General features: G+C 36.6%; 1 protein-coding gene across 2 annotated transcripts in view; it reads right to left on the bottom strand.

Moving 5' to 3' along the window:
* Positions 1-25073, bottom strand: part of LOC140160963 (glutamate receptor 2-like) — a 158585-nt gene that overhangs the window by 110232 nt on the left and 23280 nt on the right. For both annotated transcript variants that reach the window (XM_072184311.1, XM_072184312.1), the window contains exons 3-12: positions 17523-17786; positions 13974-14155; positions 13283-13336; positions 12312-12473; positions 10720-10917; positions 10110-10235; positions 9139-9315; positions 4987-5187; positions 4339-4452; positions 1751-1900 (exon numbers count right to left, since the gene is read on the bottom strand). In XM_072184311.1, the coding sequence (XP_072040412.1) occupies positions 1751-1900; positions 4339-4452; positions 4987-5187; positions 9139-9315; positions 10110-10235; positions 10720-10917; positions 12312-12473; positions 13283-13336; positions 13974-14155; positions 17523-17786 (1628 nt within the window). The remainder of the gene's footprint in view (positions 1-1750; positions 1901-4338; positions 4453-4986; positions 5188-9138; positions 9316-10109; positions 10236-10719; positions 10918-12311; positions 12474-13282; positions 13337-13973; positions 14156-17522; positions 17787-25073) is intronic.

The raw sequence follows: 25073 nt of genomic DNA, 5'->3' as shown, positions 1-25073 counted from the left end.
CGAGTCGCACTGACTTAAGGTTAAATACAATTGATTTTCAAGGCTTGATTCCAGAGGGGCGTAAGTTAATAATGGAAACAGCCATGCAGAAAAGAATGAACTCACGCGTACAATAGTGTATCAATCTGAACTAGGGCCACGGACAAACCGCGGCTCGTGAGTCATCCTATATGTTGCAGGGATTGGGAGGGGCGACCATGATAGGACCATATGGGCTGATGGGGGGGTGATTGTGGGCAGCCGTTTTCGGCAATTTTCCTTTGGATTTTCTAAATTTTCAATTTTTAAAAGTATCCTGGATGATATCTGTCGTGAAATAAATCAATGCTTCTATAGGCTATAATAGCAATATATAGGCCTACAACAATAACTACAACAACAATAACAAAACCAACAACCAATATTTTGTTAATCTAATTTGTAAAAATATATTCATAGGCCGCGCCTATTAGACTAGTAGGCCTATTCCTGAATTATATAATTAAAAAAAGGGCAAAAACAATCAATCGCTGTAGTCAGAAAGAAAGAAACGAACAAGAAAAAAGAAAAAAAGTGAGAGAAAAATAAAATAAAATAAATGGAATGGACCTCATAGGGACTCGAACACGTACCAAAGTTTTCCAGCTCAAAACTATAGTATTATATAGGAGAACGTGGGTCCGGCGCGCTAACCAATTGCGCCACTGAGGGACACATGAAATTGATTGATCTCAAACTGACTATTATTGAATAGTTCATAACAGGCTCTTATGATAAACAAGCTCATCACCGCTGTAAATGTCGGAGGTATCGATGGCGAAAAACCTCGTTTTTTGCAAAAGTAGCTTAAATTTGGAGTGAAATTCAAATGGTAAAGTAAGCGACAGACATTTGAGAAATAATGTAGGCAGTTATAAATCAAAATTAACGTTCCACAATCCAGATATCGATAATGTAACATAACAGTGTTTTGTGGTACAAGATTCTCGAAAATCGTTCCCAAAAACGGGGTAATAAAATTTAATCGGTACTGTATTTGGTTCTTCCCCATGGCAACATTATTTCTTTGGTCGATTTGTAGTACAATACAAAAAAAGGAGAAAATAATCACTCGGCGTGGTTTTATACGGAGAGAACATTTGAAAAAACTGCATGGAACGTGTTTTTGATCTTGTGAACATGGTGCGTAAAAATGATTTAAACGAAGGATTTTCAAACGGATTCTAAAAATTTGTATAAACACACAAAAATAATGTAAAGATACATCCATGCGCCAACATTTGACTCACTGCGATATTTGATTGCTGAGAAAACGCGGTTTTAGAGAACAACTTTATACGTCTTTTATACGTTTTTTATACGTTTCTTCGTGTAACCTTAAGGGCAAAATCACCTTTTACCCGAATTCACACGAATGCACAACAAAAATACACTGTTTGATTTAGTTAACAAAATCTAAGTCTTTAACACATACCATAACATACTAACTCTTGCATGATTACTTCCAAGGGTTTTAGCCTTATCTCATATTTCTCATGAGATACTTTCAGCTTGTAAACAAATTTAAATAATTAAATTAAATCACTCAGGGCACATCACAATTTGTTATGCAAATAACAGGTCTGCAGCTTTCACACATTATTTGAAGTTGTCCCTTTTGTCATTCCAATGAGTTGTCCCTTTGTCATAGTAATACCCTTTCGAATTGTGCGCGCTCAAGAACACACACAGATGTGTGAACGTTATTTTGTGTAAATGGTGTCATCCTTACCTGCATTGTTTCTACTGTGTACCATTCATCTGGGCTAAACCGGCTTACGAGAAATAACACAACACTGACGCCAATATAAGCAAACACTATACATAACCAGATATCCGGCGAAAGAGGGCGCATGAAGGAAAACACCTCTGGCTTTATGTTCTGAAAGAGAATTAATTCAGGTAGAGACAGTTATAAGAATTTATAATGTTGAAAATATGCAATGCAATAAAAGAAAGAGAAAGAAACTGGATTAGGTTTGAAATTATTGAAGAAAGCTTTGAATTTTGATTTGATTTGATTTGATTTGTTCGAGTTTTGACTACCCTGGATAACCCACGAAAGCCTCTATTGAAGCTTATTTCCATTGGGGTCCATTTGAACACCGGGACGGGTTGGGAACAGTCAGGGATTAACACCCTACTCTTTTCGAAACTGGCTGCGAGATACATGTACAGGTATGGCTCTCTGCACACGGGACCGACGACTTAACGTCCCCTCACAATCAAGCACACAATCGGTCATTTCAAATGTTTAGTTTTAGTTTTGGTTTTGGTTTTGGTCACGTGGTTTCCTATTATCCTGCCTAACCACTTGACTTACAAGATATCGAATTCTTTGTTTCTACCTTTTGTTAAAAACTGAACATTTGTATCAGGCAGATACGGTTTTCGTTTCAGTTTCTTATAAGTGGTGTGAAGAAGAAAATTATTCGGTTTGAAGTTACCTAATCTAAGTATACAAAAGAACTGTTTAAATTTCGCAGTGCAATATTCACGAGGAGAGAAATCGAGCATGTCGATCTACATTGAAAAGCGTGGTTTAGAAAAACCAATAAGCTAGGGCTATTTTAACTGTATAGACCATCGAAATATTTGCATTCGACATTACAAAAGCGGCGACTGAGTTGTTATAAACAAAATCGCGACATTTCAAAAGCGGCGACTAAAGTGTTATAAACAAAATCGATCCACGTCCTTAATCCCATGTACCAGAATCAATGGAAGGCTATTATATATGACTTCCAATATAACCTAATGACTTTTACAGAACAATTTTTACTGGAAATTAAAATAGAAGATAGAGGGGGAAAGAGAGCAGATAGAGGGGGAAAGAGAGTTTGTGTGGGGGAAATGAGAGAGTGTGGGTGTGTGTGTGGGGGGGGGTAAGGGCAGGGAGAAAGGGAAACAGATGGGAGAGAGCATTGGAAGTGAAAAGGGAAGGGGGAGGAGAGCTCGAGATAGAGGAGATATCGAATATAGGGGAAGCGAGGAGGGGAGAGAAGGAGACACTTAGGGAAGAGGAGGTTATATAAGTGGGGGAGATGGGAGCCTAGGTAAGAGGTATGAGTTGTGCTTAACGGGAATAATAAACTAATTCATAATCAAATCATCTCCACGCATCGTATATGTTTCATACAAACAATCAATATACGCGCTTGTGTATATGATTTCTAGGCCTAGAACTCGGAGTGTAATATGCCACCTTCGACAGAGAGCATCAATTGTCGTCCGCGGGGATAGATTTCCGATATCAATCATGATAATAATTATGTTAGCACGATAGGCTATTGTATACTTCTGGTTATACTGTGTCCTCCCAGCATAATAGTGTTATGATTGCAGACCAGATCTGCTCTACTTTTTAATCCCTTGATTTTTGGTTTCTGAACAAAAGAGAAACCAAAACTAATGATTTGAAATGAGGGACTGTCACACCTATGGTGCCTCCCCTTGCATATAGTGCACATCCCTCCAAATCACCCCTGGAGCGTTAGGGTAGACTAAGAGAAACACTGAAGGAGTTTTTAGCTTTTTATCAACTACGAATAAGTCTATTTTTCCATCCCCATTGAATCACACCTTGATCTTTACAATATGGGAAAAAAGTTCATCTTGCATATAATTGTTTCCTTTGTTTTTCAATTATCAACAGACAGAAAAACATCGGGCTTTCCATCTGAAAAAAAGTTACATTCTTGATTCACACATTTCAGTCGGTCTACATCGGCTAGTCCTATGGTCCGCGGGTCATAGAGTGAGTATTTTCCGTTTCATCAAGCAAAGAGTTGGCCTATAAGGCATAACATTAATGGACTGTGATCAAGGTTTAGTTCTGCAAAAATGCAAATTTCTGCAACAAATAAAAATCGGCACTTATCTCGTTTAGTGACCTGCGTCCACTATAATTGAAGACAGAGATAAAAAGACTAGTTTGCGTCTGACGTCACTGCCAATCAAATTTCCTACGATCCTTGATTGGTTAATAGCGCGTAAGAGGAAGGTCGATTTATCTGGTGCCGATCGGAGAAAATGGCGAAAAATTACGTACTTTTACAAGGCAAAAAACAACTTTTCTAGGAATTGTTGACATGGTGCCTTCGCGAAAGAAAATTTCCTACTATAAAGACCTAACTTTTGAGATGGTTTGTATATTTGAAGGTGCAAAATTAACAATAAGGCGCCCGGTTTTACCGCCGCGTTCAGCAACTCATATCATCACGGCACTTGCAAACAAACCGTGCTCGAGTTTGATTGACAGACGACGTCAGACGCAAACTAGTCTTTCTATCTCTGTCTTTCATTTTAGATAGGACTTACCTGAGGCTTCTTCACCATGATACTGATTCCAAGGCTCATAAATGGTTTGGTGAAATCGATTACCTTCTCCCGCTCAGCACTAATCGTTAGTGATGCAACAGCTATGTCGGCAGTCTAGAGTTAAAACAAATAATATGTCAATATTAGAAACCACAACATTTCCTATTGTGTTTCAACAAAGTCATTTTAAAATTTACCGGCATTTCAGCCAAATTAATGGTAATATCTCTGAATATTTTTAATTTTATTATATTTATTTCTGTCCAACTTATCTAGGCATTTACAGTTGATATCTAGTAGATAACGCTTGCAAAATTTCAACAGGCACAAATGACCTGGTGATTTAAACATTGTAGGGCAATGATTTGTGACCTGTTACCACGTAATGAGCGTAAAGTCGCAAGTTGGTAGTTCCGAGATATCCTGGCTGATTGAGTTCTTTGTTTGACGCGCACCTGTACTAGCCACTAGTATGTCCTTCGTGAATGCCCATTGTGCCTCCATTCACGAAGGACATACAAACATACTACTGGCTTGAACAGGTGCGCGTGATGAACACCTACGCAGACGCAGCAGCCAGGGCGTCTCGAAACGACCAACTTACGCGTCTACAGGTAGCAGGCTACATTGAATGCCATCACTTCATACCCCATTTATGAGTTCTGCCACCATGCCACTCCATTTCTTTGTCTTGTTATTATATGCGCCATATGCGTTAGATAATGTGATATTGTAACTGAATGGAAATATTGTATTTATCTGCTTTAACAAATCGATGCAGTAGCCATCGAATTTGTCATTCCCATCTAACATCAGATGATTATCCTTTAATATTAGATAAGGTGAGTCCTGCAAAAACAAAACAAAAACAAAACCAACAAATTACACACGTAAAAATATTCCATTACTAATACTTCATTTTCTTTTACTTCTTCACTACTATCATACTACTGTATCTTGATGCGTATGGAGAAATGCAATATTTTTATTATTGTGCCCAATTATAACCCCAAGGTGGTAAAGTTTTACAAATGTAAGATATAACAAAAAACTGTCTTTAAAAGGACAACGCCATGGATGAAGATCATGTTTCATAATATTTTGCATTGGCAAGTACTTGGAATGCTAGTATTTTTTTGTGCGTGGCATAAATAACCAGGTGGGAAATATCGGTATTTATTGGTAAATACCAACAATGACATACTTTGAAATACCCAAGCATGTTCATGTTGAAAGCTGAATTGTGTGCTAAATACGTCTCCATTTATACTTGTATAAACATGATAAATAAAGGGCTCAATGGAAATCACATCCACCGAGTTTCACGACAATCCAACAATCTATATTCAGACGACATTAAGAATGTTTGCTGCTCTAGGGTGATCATGTCAACTAAGTTCAATGACAACCCAACTATCTATTATCAGTAACTGTTAACCTTGATATGACCTTGATGGTTTGACACTTAATTGTGATTACATGCACCACATTTTATGACAACCCGACAATCATTACTCAGTTGACATCAAATGACCTTGACACAACTTTGAACATTCTGACAATCCAACAATATATACTTTATAATAGTCGACCTCTCAAATGACCTTTAACAATATTTGCGCAGAAATGTGATCGAAAATCTGACAATCTATGCTCAATTCACCTCGGGTGACCTTGACCTGACCTTCAACATTTTCGTGCTGACACCCATCATGTCCATAACAATGTAACTCTTACAACTTCCTGTCAACTCTCTCATTCATAACTCCAAACTTCTGTCTTTTTGCCTTTCCTGTCTATGAAAACTACTGTCAGTGGGAGATTCTTTTCCCTTATTCCCTCAATTATTCTCCTCAAGATCTGGGCGATGGTTGATCGTTTTGAGCCATTTTGATTCCAATGAAGAAGGAGGTCTATATGAGGGCGTATTCTGTTCAATAACACACGATTGCAATGACAGTTGAAAGAGAGAGCGTGGAGTTGGTGTAATTATGGACGATACAACAATCTTGCATATTCTTCAACCAAATCAGCAACAGGATCATTAAGAGGAAGCTTGCATATTCTTCAATCCAATCAGCAACAGGATCATTACCTTAAGACTACAAGGCCGCCCATTCAACACTACAATAATACAGGTGTATGCACCAACATCCACGGCATCTGATAAAAACACAGAATACTATAACTGTCGATTGGATGCAATCTCTAGCAAAGATATGTTTATATTGATGGGAGAATGTAGTGCTAAAGTTGGAAGAAATACCATCAAGGCCACGATTGTAAGCAAATTCGGATTGGGAGAGCGGAATGAACGTGGAGATAGACTTGAAGACTTTTGCTCAGCAAATGACTTGATCATCGGAAAAACGGGTTTTTTTCAGCAGCATCCACGCAAAATGTGGACCTGGATGGGTCCCCGGGATGGGTCCTGGTGGCAAGGTGTGGACCACCGGATGCTTGTTGCACATATGAGACTGAAACTCAAAGGCAACAAGAAGGAGCAGCACCTGTCAGGTATGATTGCCAGAACAATTCACTGTCTCTGTGAGAATGTGACCATGCAACAAATTCCAGATACTGCTGAGAGAAGCAAATGAGGAACAGAGACCAAACGAACTGTGGAAAGGAATGAAAGAACCCAGCAAACACAAAACGTTTTCGATATCATTCGCAAAAGGTCATAAAAGGTTGTCAGAAAACGTTTAAATGTCGGGTTATATAAAGGGTATATTAAGAGTATAAAACGTTTTCATAACCTTAAAAAACATTTTTTGATAATCTACTGTTCAGCAAACAAAAATGTTTTACAGAAAACGTTTAAATGTCGGGTTATATAAAGGGTATAAAAACGTTTTAATAACATTCTAAAAACATTCTTGAAACTTGATACAAAACATTCTAAACAGAATGTTATTTTGGGGTTGAAAAAATATTTTGCGAAATATGTTTGCCCAAAATATTTTCAATAACGTTTTAAAAAAGTTTTCATGACCTTTCTATAACCCGACATTTAAACGTTATTAAAAGGTTTTGAAAAAAACAATTTAAGAACATTTCTGTGTTTGCTGAGTTAAAATATTTTAACATAATGTTATTTAATTATTGACACAATATTTGGCAAGAATGTTTGCAAAAATAGTTTACAATAACATTTTTTGAAAACATTTAAAAATATTGTTTCAGTGTGTTTTCATACAAAACGTTTTAAAACGTTATCATGACCTTTATATAACCCAACATTTTAATGTTATTAAAACGTTTTTACCTAAACCAAAAGCCAAAATATAACTTATTTAAAACGTTTTAAAAAGTTTTTGTGTTTGCTGGGAAGTTTGTTATCTGAAGCAAAGGAAATCATCCCAAAGAAAACAGACGGAAACAACCATGAATATCCAAGAGGCATCGGAACCTGGTGAATAAGAGACAGGAAGCTAGAAAGAGAGGGTATAACGTTGAGTGGCAAAAACATCACAAAAGACGTTAGATCGGATGTCATCAATGATTCAAATGGCACAACGCTCACTGAAAACACCGACATCAAGATGAAATGGGCTGAATGCTGCTACCAGCTTAGGAACAAATGACCAATGGAAACAGAGGCTGAGCCATCACCCTTGAAGAATGAAGTAAGGCAGGCAATCACCCGAAACAGAAATGGGAAATCACCAGGTGTTGATAAGATTCTTGCAGAGCTATGAACGGTATCTGAAGAGGAAGGTGTACACATTTGGAAACTGTGTGACAAGATAATTTAGGCAATTGGAATGGCCCATCGATGTTTTCTGTTTTTGTAGAGTGAATGGCGCTTTCGACTACCACGGTCATATGCACCATTAGCTAGACATAGTCCTGTTAAACTCTAGACAGCTGTATTCCACTTCAATACGTTTTATGCTTCACTGCACCTTCATTATTTCCATTGTCCAGACGGCGTGGTGCCACGTTGAACACGTTTCCGGTGTAGTTGCCCATATGGTGTAATTTCCGTGCATTCCGACAAACCAAACTGTATCTTCTCAGAGCTACTCCAGGCTGAGTCAGCCGAGGAAATAGCTAAGCCGTGGCCAAAACTCAACATGATCCTCCGGCTAGCTGTAATCCTCGCATCCAAGCCTGTTTCCCATTGCCCAGGTTAGAGTGACCCATCCGACACCACGAGAAGGTTTGGGTTGAGTTGCCCGCGAGCATTCACTGTGCCAGCTCTACGGGCCTTGCCGGACAATGGCCCATCGACTAGGGCAAGGCACTTTCAGAAGGGAGACATAAAAGAATGTTCAACTCTCCGAACCATTAGCCTCATTATCCATGCCAGCAATCAACAGGAGGATAACAAAGAAGCTGGAGAGTGAGATTGTCCAGAAACAAGTAGGAGCTGGAAGGGGAAATAGCTATCATAATGTCAATATTAGGAACATCGTTGAAAAGTGCAGGCGACTCTCTGTACCACTGTGTACCACTGTACTTGTTTCATTGACAACAATAAGGCATGTCATTGTGCTTCCCATCAAGACCGTTCAAATTGAAAAACAACATACTAACAGTGGGATACTTTGTCGCACGACTACTGTTTTAAAATGCATAATTTTGCTTTGACACCACATAAGGCATTTAGATTTCATGATTATGTGTTAATGCAATGGCGACGTCAAAAATGACGATATCGTATCCGTCACCACTTGAAATTTTGGAGACGTTTGGAAGGACCTAAGAGTAGTTATGATCACAAGTTTTTGATGTTTGGTTGTTTATTTGCTTTGTTTGTTTGTTTGTTTGTTTCTTTGTTTCTTATTTGCTTACCGCAACAGAAGTGACGATAATTGTCCTATTACGAAGATCCAATTGTGAATTAGTTGGCGATTGGTCATTGTAAAATCGCAAAGCCGAAGTGGGGTACATATCAGCCGGAGTCCCAGGTGTAGCCGGATCTTCGTTATCTGGAGGTATATCTGGGGATATATGTGTGTACTCGGCGATCTGTTATGTAAATGAAAATAATAACATGCGGAGAAAGTTGATATTCTGCCGTAGTTCTGGTATAAATCATATACAGATATTTCCTTGTATTTGCAGGTGGGTTTGTTTTTCATTGCTTTAATCAAATACAACATGTTTTAAAGGCCCATTTAGTGATTTGCTCATTCGGACGATCGTAAAAATCATAAAAATTCAGATTTTAAGACAAAGTAAAGCATTACATGAATCTGTAATTTATATACTGACAGTATGTTAATTAGATACATGTATTTGAATGGGGCTTCAACTTCTTCAATACTGCGGTTTTCTTCGTTTTTTGTCAAAATGACAATTTCAATGACTTATCCTTTTAAGCAACTTTTTTACACTTTCACTAGGATCACTGAATGGGACTTTAACCCATTTGGGGTTGATTTTTTTACCTTAATTGCAGTCAGATTTATAAACTATAATTTTTACCTTTGCATCAAGGTGTATTTATGTCCCATCAGGTTTATTGTTTTGTCACCTATCAGGTCTATAAACTGTCCACATAATTTACCCACCATGTCGACATAATAATCTCACCATGTCGACAATAATTTTCTGACCATGTCGACACAATTATCTAACCACCACGACATAATTATCTCACCCCGACGACATAATTATCTCACCATGTCGACTTAATTATATCACCGTGTCGACAATAAGTATGTCACCATGTCGACGTAATATTGATAGGAAATAGACTTGACAAAATAATTTTTTGAATCTGGATGTATTTTTAAAAACAATTAAATAAATGTGCATACCGGCTGAAGCCCATTTGAATATAAACTCAATAACCGGATGGTGTAGTTAATTCGCTCTCCAAAATCGTCAAACTGAATTCTACCCGTCATGCCTTCAACAAACTCGTTGTCTCTTGGTAGAATCACCTGCAAAAAAAAATAAGACAAATAGCAGGGGTGAAAATAGGTCCGTCAAATGGTGGGGAATTCATGATAGAGGGCGCTTTTCAAAATGCCTAAGATGGTCAGAAATGGCAACGATTGTGTGATTTGGATGCCATAATGATGAAAACGTAATGATTTTTTGTTGCTACATATATCTTACACAGTGAATAATTTTAGCAAAAATTGGATTAGAATTGTGGCAGAAACATCCTCTAGAGGGCGCTTTTATAAAAAATAGAATAATTTCCACTTCTGACCTTTTACTACAAGATGACGTGAGACGAATGAATAGATAAAAAAAATAAAAAGGCTTATATATATAATACCTACATTTTGATAGAAATAATAATATTGATATAATGATATGTCAATTCATTGATAGTCGAAATGGCTTAAATATGTGCCATCAAATAGGACTTACAATCCACAAACAATGTATTTAACATACTTAGTTTTATTACATTACCCCTTTGACTGCAGTAAGTATCAGTTCATCAATGGACGACCATGGTTTGAAATCATCATCAGCACAATCTTTGTAGCTCCAAAATGGGCCGTGACTTCGAAAATATTCCCCTGCACCGATAGCATACCTATCTATCATTACATCCGATATTGCTTGTTCCATGACCTTTGCTATATCAAATGAAAGTGCTGCTTCTGACTGCAATTAGATATAAAGGAACATATCGTACGGATTTTGCATAGTGACGAATAGCATTGAGATTAATACAGTATAAGCCGCCCATTGTATTATGCCGACACTAGGGGGCGACGTTACCTGCTTTTATTTTTAGTGCAACAGGACCGTGCAGTATAAATCCGTCTTTCCCGTGTTCGGCAAATCACGGCACTTCACAGGTTTTTGGTTTCTAGCCAATAAAGTAGCGCGCTTTTTGTTATTTGTTAATTTTTTTCTTCAGTTTTCCTAGTAGGGAATCAATGCATGAAAAGCGCCCATCTCGCTTTATATTACATTTGTAATATTTGTACACATAGGGGCAGGGATGTTACAAGCAACAAAATTCGGAATAAATGGGCGCATGGATACTGTAAATGATCAATATACAGTGGCACTAATTGTGACCCCTCAGCACAACTGAGCCCTGAAGTCGCCAATCATCATTTTTGAGATATTCAACCAAAATATTCTGCTTGAAATTAGCTTTAAAATGATGTACTAGTTTATCATGTCTATAGTACGGTACTTGACATTTAAGTACGGTAGTGAAAAATCAATAAAACAGTCAATAAATCCTTTGTTTCCTATTGTTTATTGTTAAGTTCAATGGAGCATATCTCAATAGTGGCACTGGCGACATCCGGGTTCAGTTGTGCTGAGGGTTCACAATTCAGTTTAGTCGTTGCAATTATATTCAGGTTATTCCTTGAAGTAGCTTCACAAAGTATAATCAAAGGACATATTAAGCAAATGGATAATACCAATTATCATTTCCGACGAGACCATGCACATTCGTCCAATCAAATTCAAATGTTTTTACCACATACTTTACCACGGGAGGTGTTTGCAAACTTTAAGCAGTACTTTTCTGGGGAATACTTGTGTTGTTTTGTCTTGCCTTGTTTATATGCTAGTCAAATTCAAAAATCACCCACCACTAATTGCAACAGAATCCATCTCCCAAAAGCTCACACAAAAACATATCAAAAGTTTGAATAAGAGTTTAACTTCGACATTACACTATTTTTTGCTCACCTGGAACGTTTTCACAAGTTAGCGTCTTCAGCAGATTAGATAGTGATGCTGTGATGATAACTCAAGAACTATGTGTCGGAGACTGGTCAAACTATACATTTTATGAATCCTTATGATGACAGCAATACATTGGTACGATACGATTATTAACTAGATTTTGCTCCTGCATAAGCAGCCATTTTGGATTTATACAAATTAGGCACTGTTCCACTACTTGGATTTTGGGGGACTTTTGATGTAATATTATTTCTGAAATGAATGGTGATTAAATGATTCTGTTGCAATTAGTGGTGGGTTAAGCACTTATTTTTCTTAATTCAACTAGCCTATTGTTTACTTACGCCCATAATCTCGTCCGGTAAAGGAGGCCGCTTATATCTGGTAACATTAACCCAGTCTCTATATTGATTCTCAAATACAGGGTGTGTTCTGTTGATGATTGAAAATCCAGTGATATTCATACCGCCAAATTGATATTGATAAAAATTAATTTCTTCTACATCCTGTAATAATAAACAGTTGTCATTTGTTATATAAATATGAATTGAAAAAGGAAGATCGAATCATTATTATGAAAAAATGGGACAATGTAATATACTGACAAAATAATCCTTTTTTTCTTAAAAATACTTGCGAGTTTTGAGATTTGTGCATCATATCCAAAATACACGAGTTTTAACACAAATCTCAGATATTGACGAATTTGAAATGCATGTATTTTCAAGGCCTGTATCTCCAATGTATTAGTCTGCTGACATATGTATGAATGGGTCACACATTGTGGTCTCCACTGGAATTTCGGTGAGGATCAGCTCAAATAATTGTCTTGTTAAATTCGTTACTCGGATAACTCGGCGAACTACAATCCCGGTCAAAAGCAGTTAGAACACTTGTGTAAAACTTCGGATTATTTTAAACCGTATTTTAGTTGGCACACTGAAATTTAGCTTTCTTTGGTGTAAAGTGTGAACCGTTTCTTACCACTACAGCCTTCTCTTTCCCCACCAATCAATGTTGAGTGTCTCTAAGAGTGTATGACCAAATAAACAACTGGCGATATTGACCGGGGAAGGGCGCATATTTGATGTACCCGTATGAAAGTGTTCCAACCATTTTGTCCCGGATTGTGGGTCAGGGCATATTGACAATGACTTATTTTCATGTGTTCCCTACGTAACGAAATGTAATAACTAATACAACGTATTCTTTATTTGAAGGCTATTACAAAACGAACAATATATTAGTTCTCAAATCAACATAATAAAGTAAATTATTTAGGTTTTTCAAGGCTAAAGTATGTCTACATACTTACCAGATTTAAAATGATATAATGATATGATGATGTAATAGCTCCTAATAAAGTAGCCTGTAACAAAATAAAATAATCGGAAAGAACATTGTATATTGAGGTTATCAACCAGTCGCGACGGGTTTCACTCGCAGGTTCACCCCAAAATATATATTCTCGTCGCTGTCGCAAAACATCTTAAGTCAACCAGTCACTGTATAGACCCCCAGGCCTCATTAAGCGCATCAACAGAATAAGACTCTTAACAGAAAGCTCAAGGAACTCATAGAAAGAATAACAAGTCAAGTTAAACAGAGGCGGAGGGCGAGATCTTTTAAAGTTTTCGAAAATCCTCTAGAAACACTTAAACCACCCAGGTGTGAAGAAGACAACAAGCCGGACACTAGTGCTTATGGATGGTAACGGATAGTTACTGAACATATTTGCAATGCAATTGAAAATGTTCCTTCATGATTTTCCGTTCGAAAGTTTTGAAACTATTTTTGTTTTTGGTTATTTATTATCTTTACTCAGGATCGACAAATACCATCTTAATCAAAAGCACAGAATCTTAATTATAAATGACTTATTATTTTAATTACATCATTTTTAATTTCACATCAAAACAACATTTTACAGGATTTATTTTACATCAATATTTAAAGATTTCAAGGGTGTAAGTACAGACAAGTAATATAGGTTTTGAAAAGCTTACCGCTTGTAAAAGCCGCTTTGTGTTATTTAGTGAGGTATCAACTATGATTCGATGCCTTTGTGTATCGCGAAACTGTTTTAATGTGTCCCGTATGTTTTCGTCATCATCTGTTATCATTCTGAAGGCAATATCGTACTTCATTGTCGGGAGTTCTTGCAGTAATCTGTTCAGTCTTGCTAACCCTGTCAATAAAGGGAAAGTAGAATAAGTAAACAGTTTGAAATCAAAACTCGCCCGGTTTCATCCGGTTTCCATTGTTTAAAACAATAGAAATCGGACGGAACCGGCGGTCAAACGCCAGTCGAGTTTTCATTTCATCCCTTATTATCATTTAATTATATGCCTGCTTTCTACTTACATAAGCTAGGTGTCTACTTATATTAAGCTAGGCTTTCAAATTGGGTATAATAATAATAATAATAATAATAATAATAATAATAATAATAATAATAATAATAAACAAAGATTTAATATAGCGCCCTATGCAGGAAAGCCTCAAGGCGCTTTACAGAGAAAACAATGCAAAACCTTAAAAACTTCCAAATATAACTTAAACTTACACATGATATAACATGATAATATACACAAAATACATTAATATTACTATAACATGATAACATAGAAAGCAATCGCACCTTGCTGTCGCAATTGTTTTTTACTGTTATTGGTAATCTTTAACTTGGAAAGCACGTATTGCTGTCACAATTATTGTTTTCCTGTCACTGGCAATCCTGGGTTTGGAAGGCCCAAATTGCTGTCGCATTTATTTTTCTTTCGTTGGCAATAGTGAACTTGGAAAGCGTACGTTGATCATAAGTCTTTTCCTGTTATTGGCGATCATGGACTTGCAAAGCACATGTTACTGTCACAATAATTGTTTCCCTGTTATTGGTAATTTGGGATTGGAAAGCGCGCGTTGCTGTCGTAATTGCTTCACTGTCATTGACAATTCTGGACTTGGAATGCGGACACTGTTATCGCAACTGTCGTCTTGATATTCACGATCCTGGGCTTGAAAATTGCACGTTGCTGTGGCAATTGTTTTTCTGTTATTGGTAACCTTGGGATTAGAAAGCATATATTTTTGTCCCAATTGTTATCATGTTGTTGGCAACCGTGGTCTTAGAAATCGCACATTACTATCACAATTATTTTTCTGTTATAGGTAATCTTGGGCTCACGTTGTTATTCCAATTGTTTTCTATTATTTGTAATACTGCTGATTGGAAAGCGCACGTTTGTGTCGCATTATTGTTTTCCTGTTATTGGCGATCATGGACTTAGAAAGCGCACGTCGCTGTCACAATTGCTTTCATGCTATTGTTATCCTATCCCGACGTTGGAAAGCGCACGTTGCTGTCGTAGTTGTTTTCATCTCATTGGCAATCCTAAACTTTGTTGTAGCAATTATTTTTATGTTATTGGTAATCCTGAACATGGAAAGCCCACGTTGCTGGCACAATTGTTTCCTGATATTGGTAATCCTGTGCTTGGAAAGCAATTGATTTCCCGCTATTGGCGATCCTATACTTGGAAAGCCCACGTTGCTAGCGCAATTGTTTTTCTGTTATTGCTAATCATGGTTTTGGGAAGTCCGCGTTCCTATCGTAATTGTATTCCTGCTGTTGGCGATTCTGGGCTTGGAAAGTGCACGTCACTGTCGCGATTATTTTCATGTTATTGGTAATCTTGGACTTGGAAAGCCCACATTGCCACATTTTTTCTGGTATTGATAATCCTGGCCTATCGCAATTGATGTTGTCCTGCTGCTGACGAGTCTGGGCTTGGAAAGCGCACATCACTATTGTGATTATTTTCATGTTATTGGTAATCCTTGACTTGGAAAGCCCACGTTGCTGTCGCGATTGTTTTCTTGTTGTTAATCTTGCGCTTGTAAAGCGCACGTTTCTATCACAATTATTTTCCTGTTATTATCGATCCTGGATTCGAAAAGCACACGTTGCTTTTATTTGCAATCCTTGACATTTTAAAGCGCACGTTGCTGAAATTATTTTCATGTTATTAGTAATCCTGGACATGGAAAGCCCACGTCGCTTGCACAATTGTTTCCCACGTTGCTAGTGCAATTGTTTTTCTGTTATTGGTATTCCTGGACTTGGAAAGCGCACGTTCCTTTAGCAATTGTTTTCCTGCTGTTGGCGATTCTGGGCTTGGAAAGCGCTCGTCACTGTCGCGTTTATTTTCATGTATTGGTAATCCTTGACTTGGAAAGCCCATGTTGCTGTCGCGATTGATTTCCTGTTGTTAAATAATCCTGCGCTTGTAAAGCGCACGTTTCTATCACAATTATTTTCCTGTTATTATCGATCCTAGATGTTCCTTTTATTTGCAATCCTTGACATTTTATTGGTAATCATGGACTTGGAAAGCCCACTTTGCTGTCGCGATTATTTCCTTGTTATTGGTAATCCTGGACTTGGCACGCGTACGTTGCTGTCGCGATTCCTTTCATGTCTTTGACGATCATGGACTTGGAAAGAGCATATTTATTACTGTCGCAATTGTTTTCCCAGGGATGCAAATTGTGCGGGAGCGGGGAGCACCGCTCCTAGGAAATGAGAGTCAAAATTGAGGAAATAATGCCATTGGAAGAAAAAAGAAAAAGAGGAAAAAGGAGGGGGAGAGAGAAGAAAAGAAAAGAGGAGAGGAAGGGGTAAAGAGGAAAGAAAAAGAAGCGGAGTGAGGTACAAGGTAATACTATGGGAGGGCTGTGAGGCAGTGAAGCTACTGTATAGAAGAGAGAAAATCTTTAAATACACTGGTTGTGTAAAATTTGGAGGAATTCACAATATTGTTCAAGAAATATTGAGCAAAAAAAGAGGAAGGTGTTGGTGTTAGAATATGGAAATGGGATATTTACAATATGGGATATTTACAATTCATCACCATAGGAGGTAATCAATGCAATTTAACAGGAAAAAAAGAAGTTGGATGAAGGCAGGTGGAAACAGGGCACATATCTGAGGAAATTTACAGATATGCGGCAACCATATCTGAGGAAATTTATAGAGAGGCTGCAATGAGGATTTTATGGGGACAAAAGTTATAAATTATGAAGGAATTCAGTGTATCAATACTAATACCACTTAGAGGACAAACTGGAAAATATTGAGGACATTTAGAAAGAAGAACCATAGAGCACTGAACAAGTTGTGCTCCCCCTGACAAAAAATGAAAGAGGAAATGAGGGGTAAAGGAAAATAAAAGGGGAAAGGAGCCTCTGTCCCACCAAAATTGACCTCAAACTAGTGTAAATTACCAATTTTTGTCCTCATAAAGCCTTTTTTGGAAGCTTGAAGACTTAACATTTAGTCGCTCTAAAAATACCCAATATGTTAACATTCTCATCTTTTGAAGTGTAGAATAAAGCTATTTTATGCATGGTACGATTGAGGAAATCTTGAGCCTAAAAACCTTGCTCCTGAGGAAGAAATCACAATTTGCACCCCTGTGTTTTCCTGTTATTGACAATTCTGGATTTCGAAAAAAAAATCAATTCATAATAAAACATGTATTGTGTGTACTTACCTATGTTATTGTCGTAAATATATCCGAAAGATTTCCATTTAAAATACTGCACGAGGGTTACTACGAGAGGTACAAGTGGTGGGCGAACAGATATAAGAAAGTCATTCCCTCGCGGCCTTCTCTCCAGCCCAATATCTCGTTTCGAAATGGAGGCTGTTATGTAGGGCACTTTGTAATGGTTACTATGTGATCTAATGGCATCTACCGATGTCAATTCAACGGGTCCTCCACCCAGTACTGCTTTGCTAGCATAGTTATGACATACTGAAAAAATAAACATCACAAATTGGTTTTGGTCTACATTACTAGACATCGACATTTAAATGTAGGTCAGAGAACTCATTTTGGAATTCACTGTCTCCCACATGGGACACATGTATTTAGATAATTATGAAGCGAAACACATAAAAATGTCCCCATATACATTGCGACCACATATCGTGTTAGTCTCCTACAGAGCCAGTTTGTGTTGGACCTAACGCTCCACGTTCCCCGGGCGTCGTTCTTAACAAATGAATGTTGGTGATAACCGCATACAGTCTGGCCTGAGACTAATACCGTGCAACCCCGGGAGTGTGGGAACCAGTGCTACAGTCTGCCATGCGAGAAAAAGATGCGATGCCGTGGGCATGTTGTGTCTTTAAAAGATTTGCAACGTCATGAAAGAATAACGTCTCGAAATTGTCATATAATTCAATTGAAAAGTTTGAGCCTCTGCCACGTCAGGAAAATATAATGAAAAATATTTGGTTTTATGTCATCTTTAATTTCATAGACCTGGCAGACTTTTTACGAATGTTTTTACTGATATTTTTGAGAGACGCAACATATTAAAATATTAAAGTTTTATCCTTCCCTTTGCTTTAGCACAGTCAAGCTTAGTTAGCCAATGTTATCATACAGATATGTTTCATGGTTACGAGCAATTGGTAATCAAATGATTATTTTAACTAGCATAATACGCTACGTTGTTGTATCACACAAATTAATATTTTGTTTATATATAGCAATAAACATGATAAAAAGGCGAATGCAAAGCCTACATTAATCAATTATTTAATACGACGTAACATCATACAATCCCCAGTCTGTCCCCAAATACATCACAGCAGAGACAGAAGGAAAAAGTAATTTTAACCAAGGAGAGACATCGGTGACTTTACCTTACGGGTTTACATTGGACATGCTTGGAAAAGGGCGTCAAAGGATGAGGGCACGTTGAATCTGCTCAATCGTCATGTCTTTATTCTCATTGATTGATAGATATGTGTGGGTTTCCCATTAAAGTGTTTTCCTAGAGGAAAATGAGTGTTATATCATACACTCTCAGACACTTTAATACCACGGAGCAATATATGTGCTTTTAGCAATATAAATGTCAAGAAATAGGTGGCGCCGTAGTATTTCTGACAGGCCGGATATCATTTTCATTTTTATTTGGGCCGCCAGACGTGTAACTTACTGTGTGGTTATCGAGTTTTTATATGTGCAACATACTCAATTTGCAATTTTAGCCATCTCCATCCTTCATTTCAAAGCCACCGTAATTATTGGTTAAAAGCCATTGACATTATAGTTTGCTTTCGCCTCCGTGTCTTTATTTTATTGATTGGTAGATACGTGTGTCTTTCCCATCAAAGTGTCTTCCTATAGGAAAATGGGTGTTATATCCTACACTCACAGACATTTTAATACCAACGAGCATAACGTGCTATATTAGCAACATCAAAAGTAAAGGAAGCTGTCGTGCTGTAATATTTCTGACAGGTTGGAGTGTCAATCTCATTTTCATTTAGGCCAGACTCTTCTGTGTAACTTATCGAGCTTTTTTTTTCTTATTTTTGAAAGGCGCGTCATACTTAATTTTAAATTTTAGCTCTCACCCTCCTTCAGTTCAAAAAGTCGAATACGCTACTGTGCTTTTTGGTTTAGATAATGGGTATCAATGTTATGCGTATAATAATTAATGATCATTTACGCTAAACAGTGATTTATAAACCGACTACTCAGTGAAAGAAGTGGGTAAGTGCAATAGCAATAGCTTTTATCGTTAATAGAATAAGTTAAGTTGTTGCAAGTATCATACAAAATGAATATTTTGTTTATATTTAACAATAATATAGCACAGGCAAAGCCTACATTAATCAATTATTTAATAGCGTCACGCAACCTCCAGTCTGTTGCCAAAAACACAGCAGAGACAGAAGGAAAAGTCATATTAACTGGGGAAAACAGCGGTGAATTTACCTTACGGGTTTATATTGGACATGCTTGAAAAAGGGCGTCAAAGGATGAGGGCACATTGAATCTGCTCAATCGTCATGTCTTTATTCTCATTGATTGATAGATATATGAGGGTTTCCCATCAAAGTGTCTTCCTATAGGAAAATTAATGTTATATCATACACTCTCAGACACTTTAATACCACGGAGCGAGATACGTGCTTTTAGCAACATACACGTCAAGGAAGAGGTGGTGCCGTAGCAATTCTGACAGGCCGGATCTCATTTTCATTTTTATTTGGGCTAGCCTATTCTGTGTAACTTATTGTGTGCCCAGCAAACACAAAAACGTTTTTAATAAGTTATATTTTGGCTTTTGGTTTACATAAAAACGTTTTAATAACATTAAAATGTCGGGTTATATAAAGGTCATGAAAACGTTTTAAAACGTTTTGTATGAAAACACACTACAATAATATTTTTAAAATTTTTTCAAAAATGTTATTGTAAACTATTTTGCAAACATTTTTTGCCATATATTTTGTCAACACTTCAATAACATTATGTTAAAATATTTGCACCCAGCAAACACAGAAATGTTCTTAAAATGGTTTTTTCTAAACGTTTTAATAACATTTAAATGTCGGGTTATATAAAGGTAATGAAAACGTTTTTAAAACGTTATTGCAAATATTTTGGGCAAACATTTTTCGCAAAATATTTTTCAACTCCCAAAATAACATTCTGTTTAGAATGTTTTGTATCAAGTTTTCAAAATGTTTTTGGAATGTTATTAAAACGTTTTTATACCCTTTATATAACCCGACATTTAAACGTTTTCTGTAAAACATTTTTGTTTGCTGAGCAGTAGATTATCAAAAATGATTTTTAATGTTATGAAAACGTTTTATACCCTTAATATACCCTTTATATAACCCGACATTTAAACGTTTTCTGACAACCTTTTATATCCTTTTGCGAATGATGTCGAAAACGTTTTGTGTTTGCTGGGTGGTTATCGAGGTTTTTTAAAGCTTTTACATATGCAACATATTAGCCATCTCCATCCTTCATTTCAAGAAGCAGAGTAAGCCACTGTATTTCTTGGTTAAAATCCATTGGTATTGGTATTATAGTTTGCTTTCGTCTCCGTGTCTTTATTTGATATGAGTGTCTTTGCCATTAAAGTGTCTTCCTGGAGGAAAATGAGTGTTATATCGTACACTCTCAAACGCTCTAATACAAACGAGCATAACGTGCTATATTAGCAACATAAAAAGTAAAGGAAGCTGTCGTGCTGTAACATTTCTGACAGGTTGGAGTGACAATCTCATTTTCATTTAGGCCAGACTCTTCTGTGTAACTTATCGAGCTTTTTTGTAATTTTTGATAGGCGCGTCATACTCAATTTTAAATTTTAGATCTCACCCTCCTTCAGTTCAAAAAGTCGAATACGCTACTGTGTTTTTTATTTAAATAATGGGTATCAATGTTATGCGTATAATAATTAATGATCATTTACGCTAAACAATGATTTATAAACCGACTACTCAGTGAGAGAAGTGGGTAAGTGCAATAGCAATAGCTGCCATGTGAACATTTGATAACTTAAACACAGTATATTGTACTCATCTACACATGGCAGCGACACATAGCAGCTATTGCACTTACCCACTTCTGGCACTGAGCATTCGAAACTTTAATCCTTAATAGAATAAGATAAGTTGTTGCAAGTATCATACAAAATGAATATTTTGTTTATATTTAACAGTAATATAGCACATCAGGCAAAGCCTACATTAATCAATTATTTAATAGCATCCAGTCTGTTCCCCAAAAAAACACAGCAGAGATAGAAGGAAAAAGTCATATTAACTAGGGAAAACCGCGGTGAATTTACCTTACGGGTTTACATTGGACATGCTTGGAAAAGGGCGTCAAAGGATGAGGGCACGTTGAGTCTGCTCAATCGTCATGTCTTTATTCTCATTGATTGATAGATATGTGTGGGTTTCCCATTAAAGTGTCTTTCTAGATGAAAATGAGTGTTGTATCATACACTCTCAGACACATTGATACCACGGAGCAAGATACGTGCTCTTAGCAAAAAAAAAAAAAAAAAGATAACCTACATTAATCAGTTATTGAATAGCATCACGAAAATCCAGTCTGTCCCCAAATATAACACAGCAGAGACAGAAGGAAAAAGTGAGAAGCGTTCGATATTTGGAAATTTGAGGTGCAAATGATGCCATTTGGTGCAACATTTTTTAACACTAATATTTTAACGGTTGGTAAAAGACATATTTTGAGGGCAGAATGGCAGTCAGGAAGGGCATATCATTATGTCGTTGGTTAATTGTACCTATATAAAATGTCAATAAAATACAATATATCTCCAATTTGTGTGCATTATAGTATTTATTCCTTTGCTAAATCGTAAATAAAAGAAAGTCACTTGAAGCAGTCATTTATCGCAGGCCGAAAAGTTTATACTTGTGGAGGCGCCAGGCCGCCATATTGGAGAGGTACATAGTCTCGTTAGATCTCGTTTCGTACGAGATTTCCTGGGCCACTTCTATTGCTCAATCAGGCATACCCCTCCGGGGAATTCCCCATGTAAACAAACTCACAACGGAAATTCCCCATGTAAACAAACAAGATGGCAGCCCAGCAGCGGCGCAATTTATTGTGTCGTGTCATGCTTACCGTCGGTACCGTAATTTCAGCTATTCTTACATTTACAATTCACAGTTCAAAATGACTGAAATGTAGAATATTGGAGATATTCCTGCTGGGGGTTTGATTTTTTTTTATCTAACCGGCGCCGCACGCCACTCGGGAAGCCACGGTGCGCCACAAGTCTTCCTTTTACGGACATGCTGAATGTGAGGCTGTTCCGACAATCCGATAATCCAACCCAAAGTACTGAGACCATAGGTATTATGGTCTCAGCCCAAGTAGATATAAGAATTGGTGTTTCTTTTGACAACGTCATGTTTGGAATGAACTAGACAAAGACCTACATAGCATAGTGTTCAACACAAATTAAAAAGCAATTAAGGAGGTGATTATACATTTTGGTCTTCAGGCTATCCCCATTTGATATCTTTGTATTATATTATGGAAATAAAGAATTTAATTGAATGAATATTATATAATTATGTTATAGTTGCCATCGGTCCACGTCCATAGATCTGTAAACTACCCCGTAGTCCATTTGCCCATTGTGCATACTCTGGATATTGTATTTAAGCTTAAAACTCTGATTTAATTAATGTGTGCACAATTGATAGATTTTCACATCTGATCAGTCACCCTACTCCCTCTGTTTGTTAGCTTCCCAAGTGGGTTCGCTATCAATAAACTGGTAGATTCCAAAATCAGAATTGTTCAGTATTAAAGTGAGCCGTTATAATTATGCAAGATAATGTTGCATTCAATTACTTTTATTGTCACTAATCGTCTGATATTTTTAACTCTTTATGACCATTTTACTATTGAATACTTTAATTTTAATAAACATCAGTATAATTTTGAGTTCAACGAAATGGGTTCATCATGACTAATAATAACATATTTTTAATAAAATTCGACTATGGCATAGTCTAATAGATCTGCTTCATCTTAGAAATAACATCGTCTCAATCACCAATCCCTGGGCACCAATCCATCAAAGTGATCCCGTTATATTCCATTATGTGAAGACACAATCAACCTCAATATAGTATTGTACTTCAGCATATGGGTACACAAACTCATACCCAACAACACGAATTCAATTTTTGAGATAGCATATTTAACTGCAGGTTATTGAACTCTTGTCATTGAAAAATGCGACTATTTCGTTTAAGCCTTGTTTATTGTTACAGCAATAAAATTGAAAAGTTCTCAGGTAATCAGCAAAATTGCTTCGTGAATAGGTTTAAAATTATCCCAACATGTCTAAAATGATAGCGTATAGTTATATGCCTATTTTACAAAATGATATGAATTACATAGGGAAGGATTGGCCCGGAGTTACGCATCGTATTATGTTCAAGGTAGCCCCTAAGTTGGTATTCAATACATCATGTAAGCAGCGAAGACAATAATAATATCATTATACTTTCATATTGGGCTATTCCAGTTGAAATCCATACACCCCTGTGGAAGAAATGACCTTAATCTCCCACAATGCACTATGACCTTTTCTCAATTCTTCAAGATTATTTATATATTATAACAGAAATGTTTGCTTTTTGCATTAAATTACAATGTACAGCTTTTATTTAACTATTGTTATTTACAATTGATGTGCATATCCTGTTATGAGACAATTCTTGTAAATCATACCCAGAAGAAAGCTGATGAAATCTTTGAGCTGTGCTATTAGAACAATTATTTCCAACTGCACATGACAGAACCTTTGTTTTTTGGCATATTATAATTTTTCTTGCGGAAATGTACACAATTATTGATTCATAAGTAAAATCAACTGCCAAGCGCATGCAACTGTTATTTCAGAAACTATCCGGACATGCTAACAGTGAGGCGGCTGTTCAGACAATCAAATTAATATAACCCCAATTAGGAATAAAGAGTTAATGTTTCTTTTGACAGCGCCGTCTTTGGAATGAATTAGACAAAGACCTAGAGGGCATAATATGCGACACAATTACGAAAGCAATAAAGTAGGTGGTTTATACATTAGCCCATTATGTCATATTCCCCATAACGTTTCTTTTTAGTTTGCGCATGTTTCCTTTTGATATCTTTGTATTATATTAAGAAAATATATAATCAATTGAATGAATATTATAGCTGTTGCTTGTCATTGTCTAGACATTGTATTTCATCAAAGATAATTACTGAAAAAAAGAAGATAATTTTCCATAGATCTGCTTCATCTAACAAATATGTACATACATAACATCATCTCAATCACCAATCCCTGGACACCAATCCATCAAAGTGATCCCGCTATCCTTATGCTAGACAATAAAATATGCCCGGGAAAATATGCCAATATGTGAGGAAACAATGAATTCATCAACCTCAATATAATTATACTATAGCCTTTAAAAGGGCATTAATTTTAGTAATCCACAGCCTCATCCCCCACTTTTCAATTTAAAAAAAAAAGTTGGGATTTTCATACCACTTAAAACCTCTGGCTACATAATGTTTATGTACTCAAAATTTCTTACAGATTAATTCGTTTAGTAACAATAATTATCGTCAAATTTGAATTACGTTCTGGTGTACCAGTACGAGATTACAACAATGGTCTATGGAGCAGTGTAAAACACAGAGATCATGCATAATTCGCAAACGCAAAATCTGAAT

The sequence above is a fragment of the Amphiura filiformis genome, chromosome 9, assembly GCF_039555335.1.
Source record: "Amphiura filiformis chromosome 9, Afil_fr2py, whole genome shotgun sequence".
Lineage (NCBI taxonomy): Eukaryota > Metazoa > Echinodermata > Ophiuroidea > Amphilepidida > Amphiuridae > Amphiura > Amphiura filiformis.
Note: the sequence above shows the minus strand (reverse complement) of the source record. Positions and strands in the feature narration are given on the sequence as shown.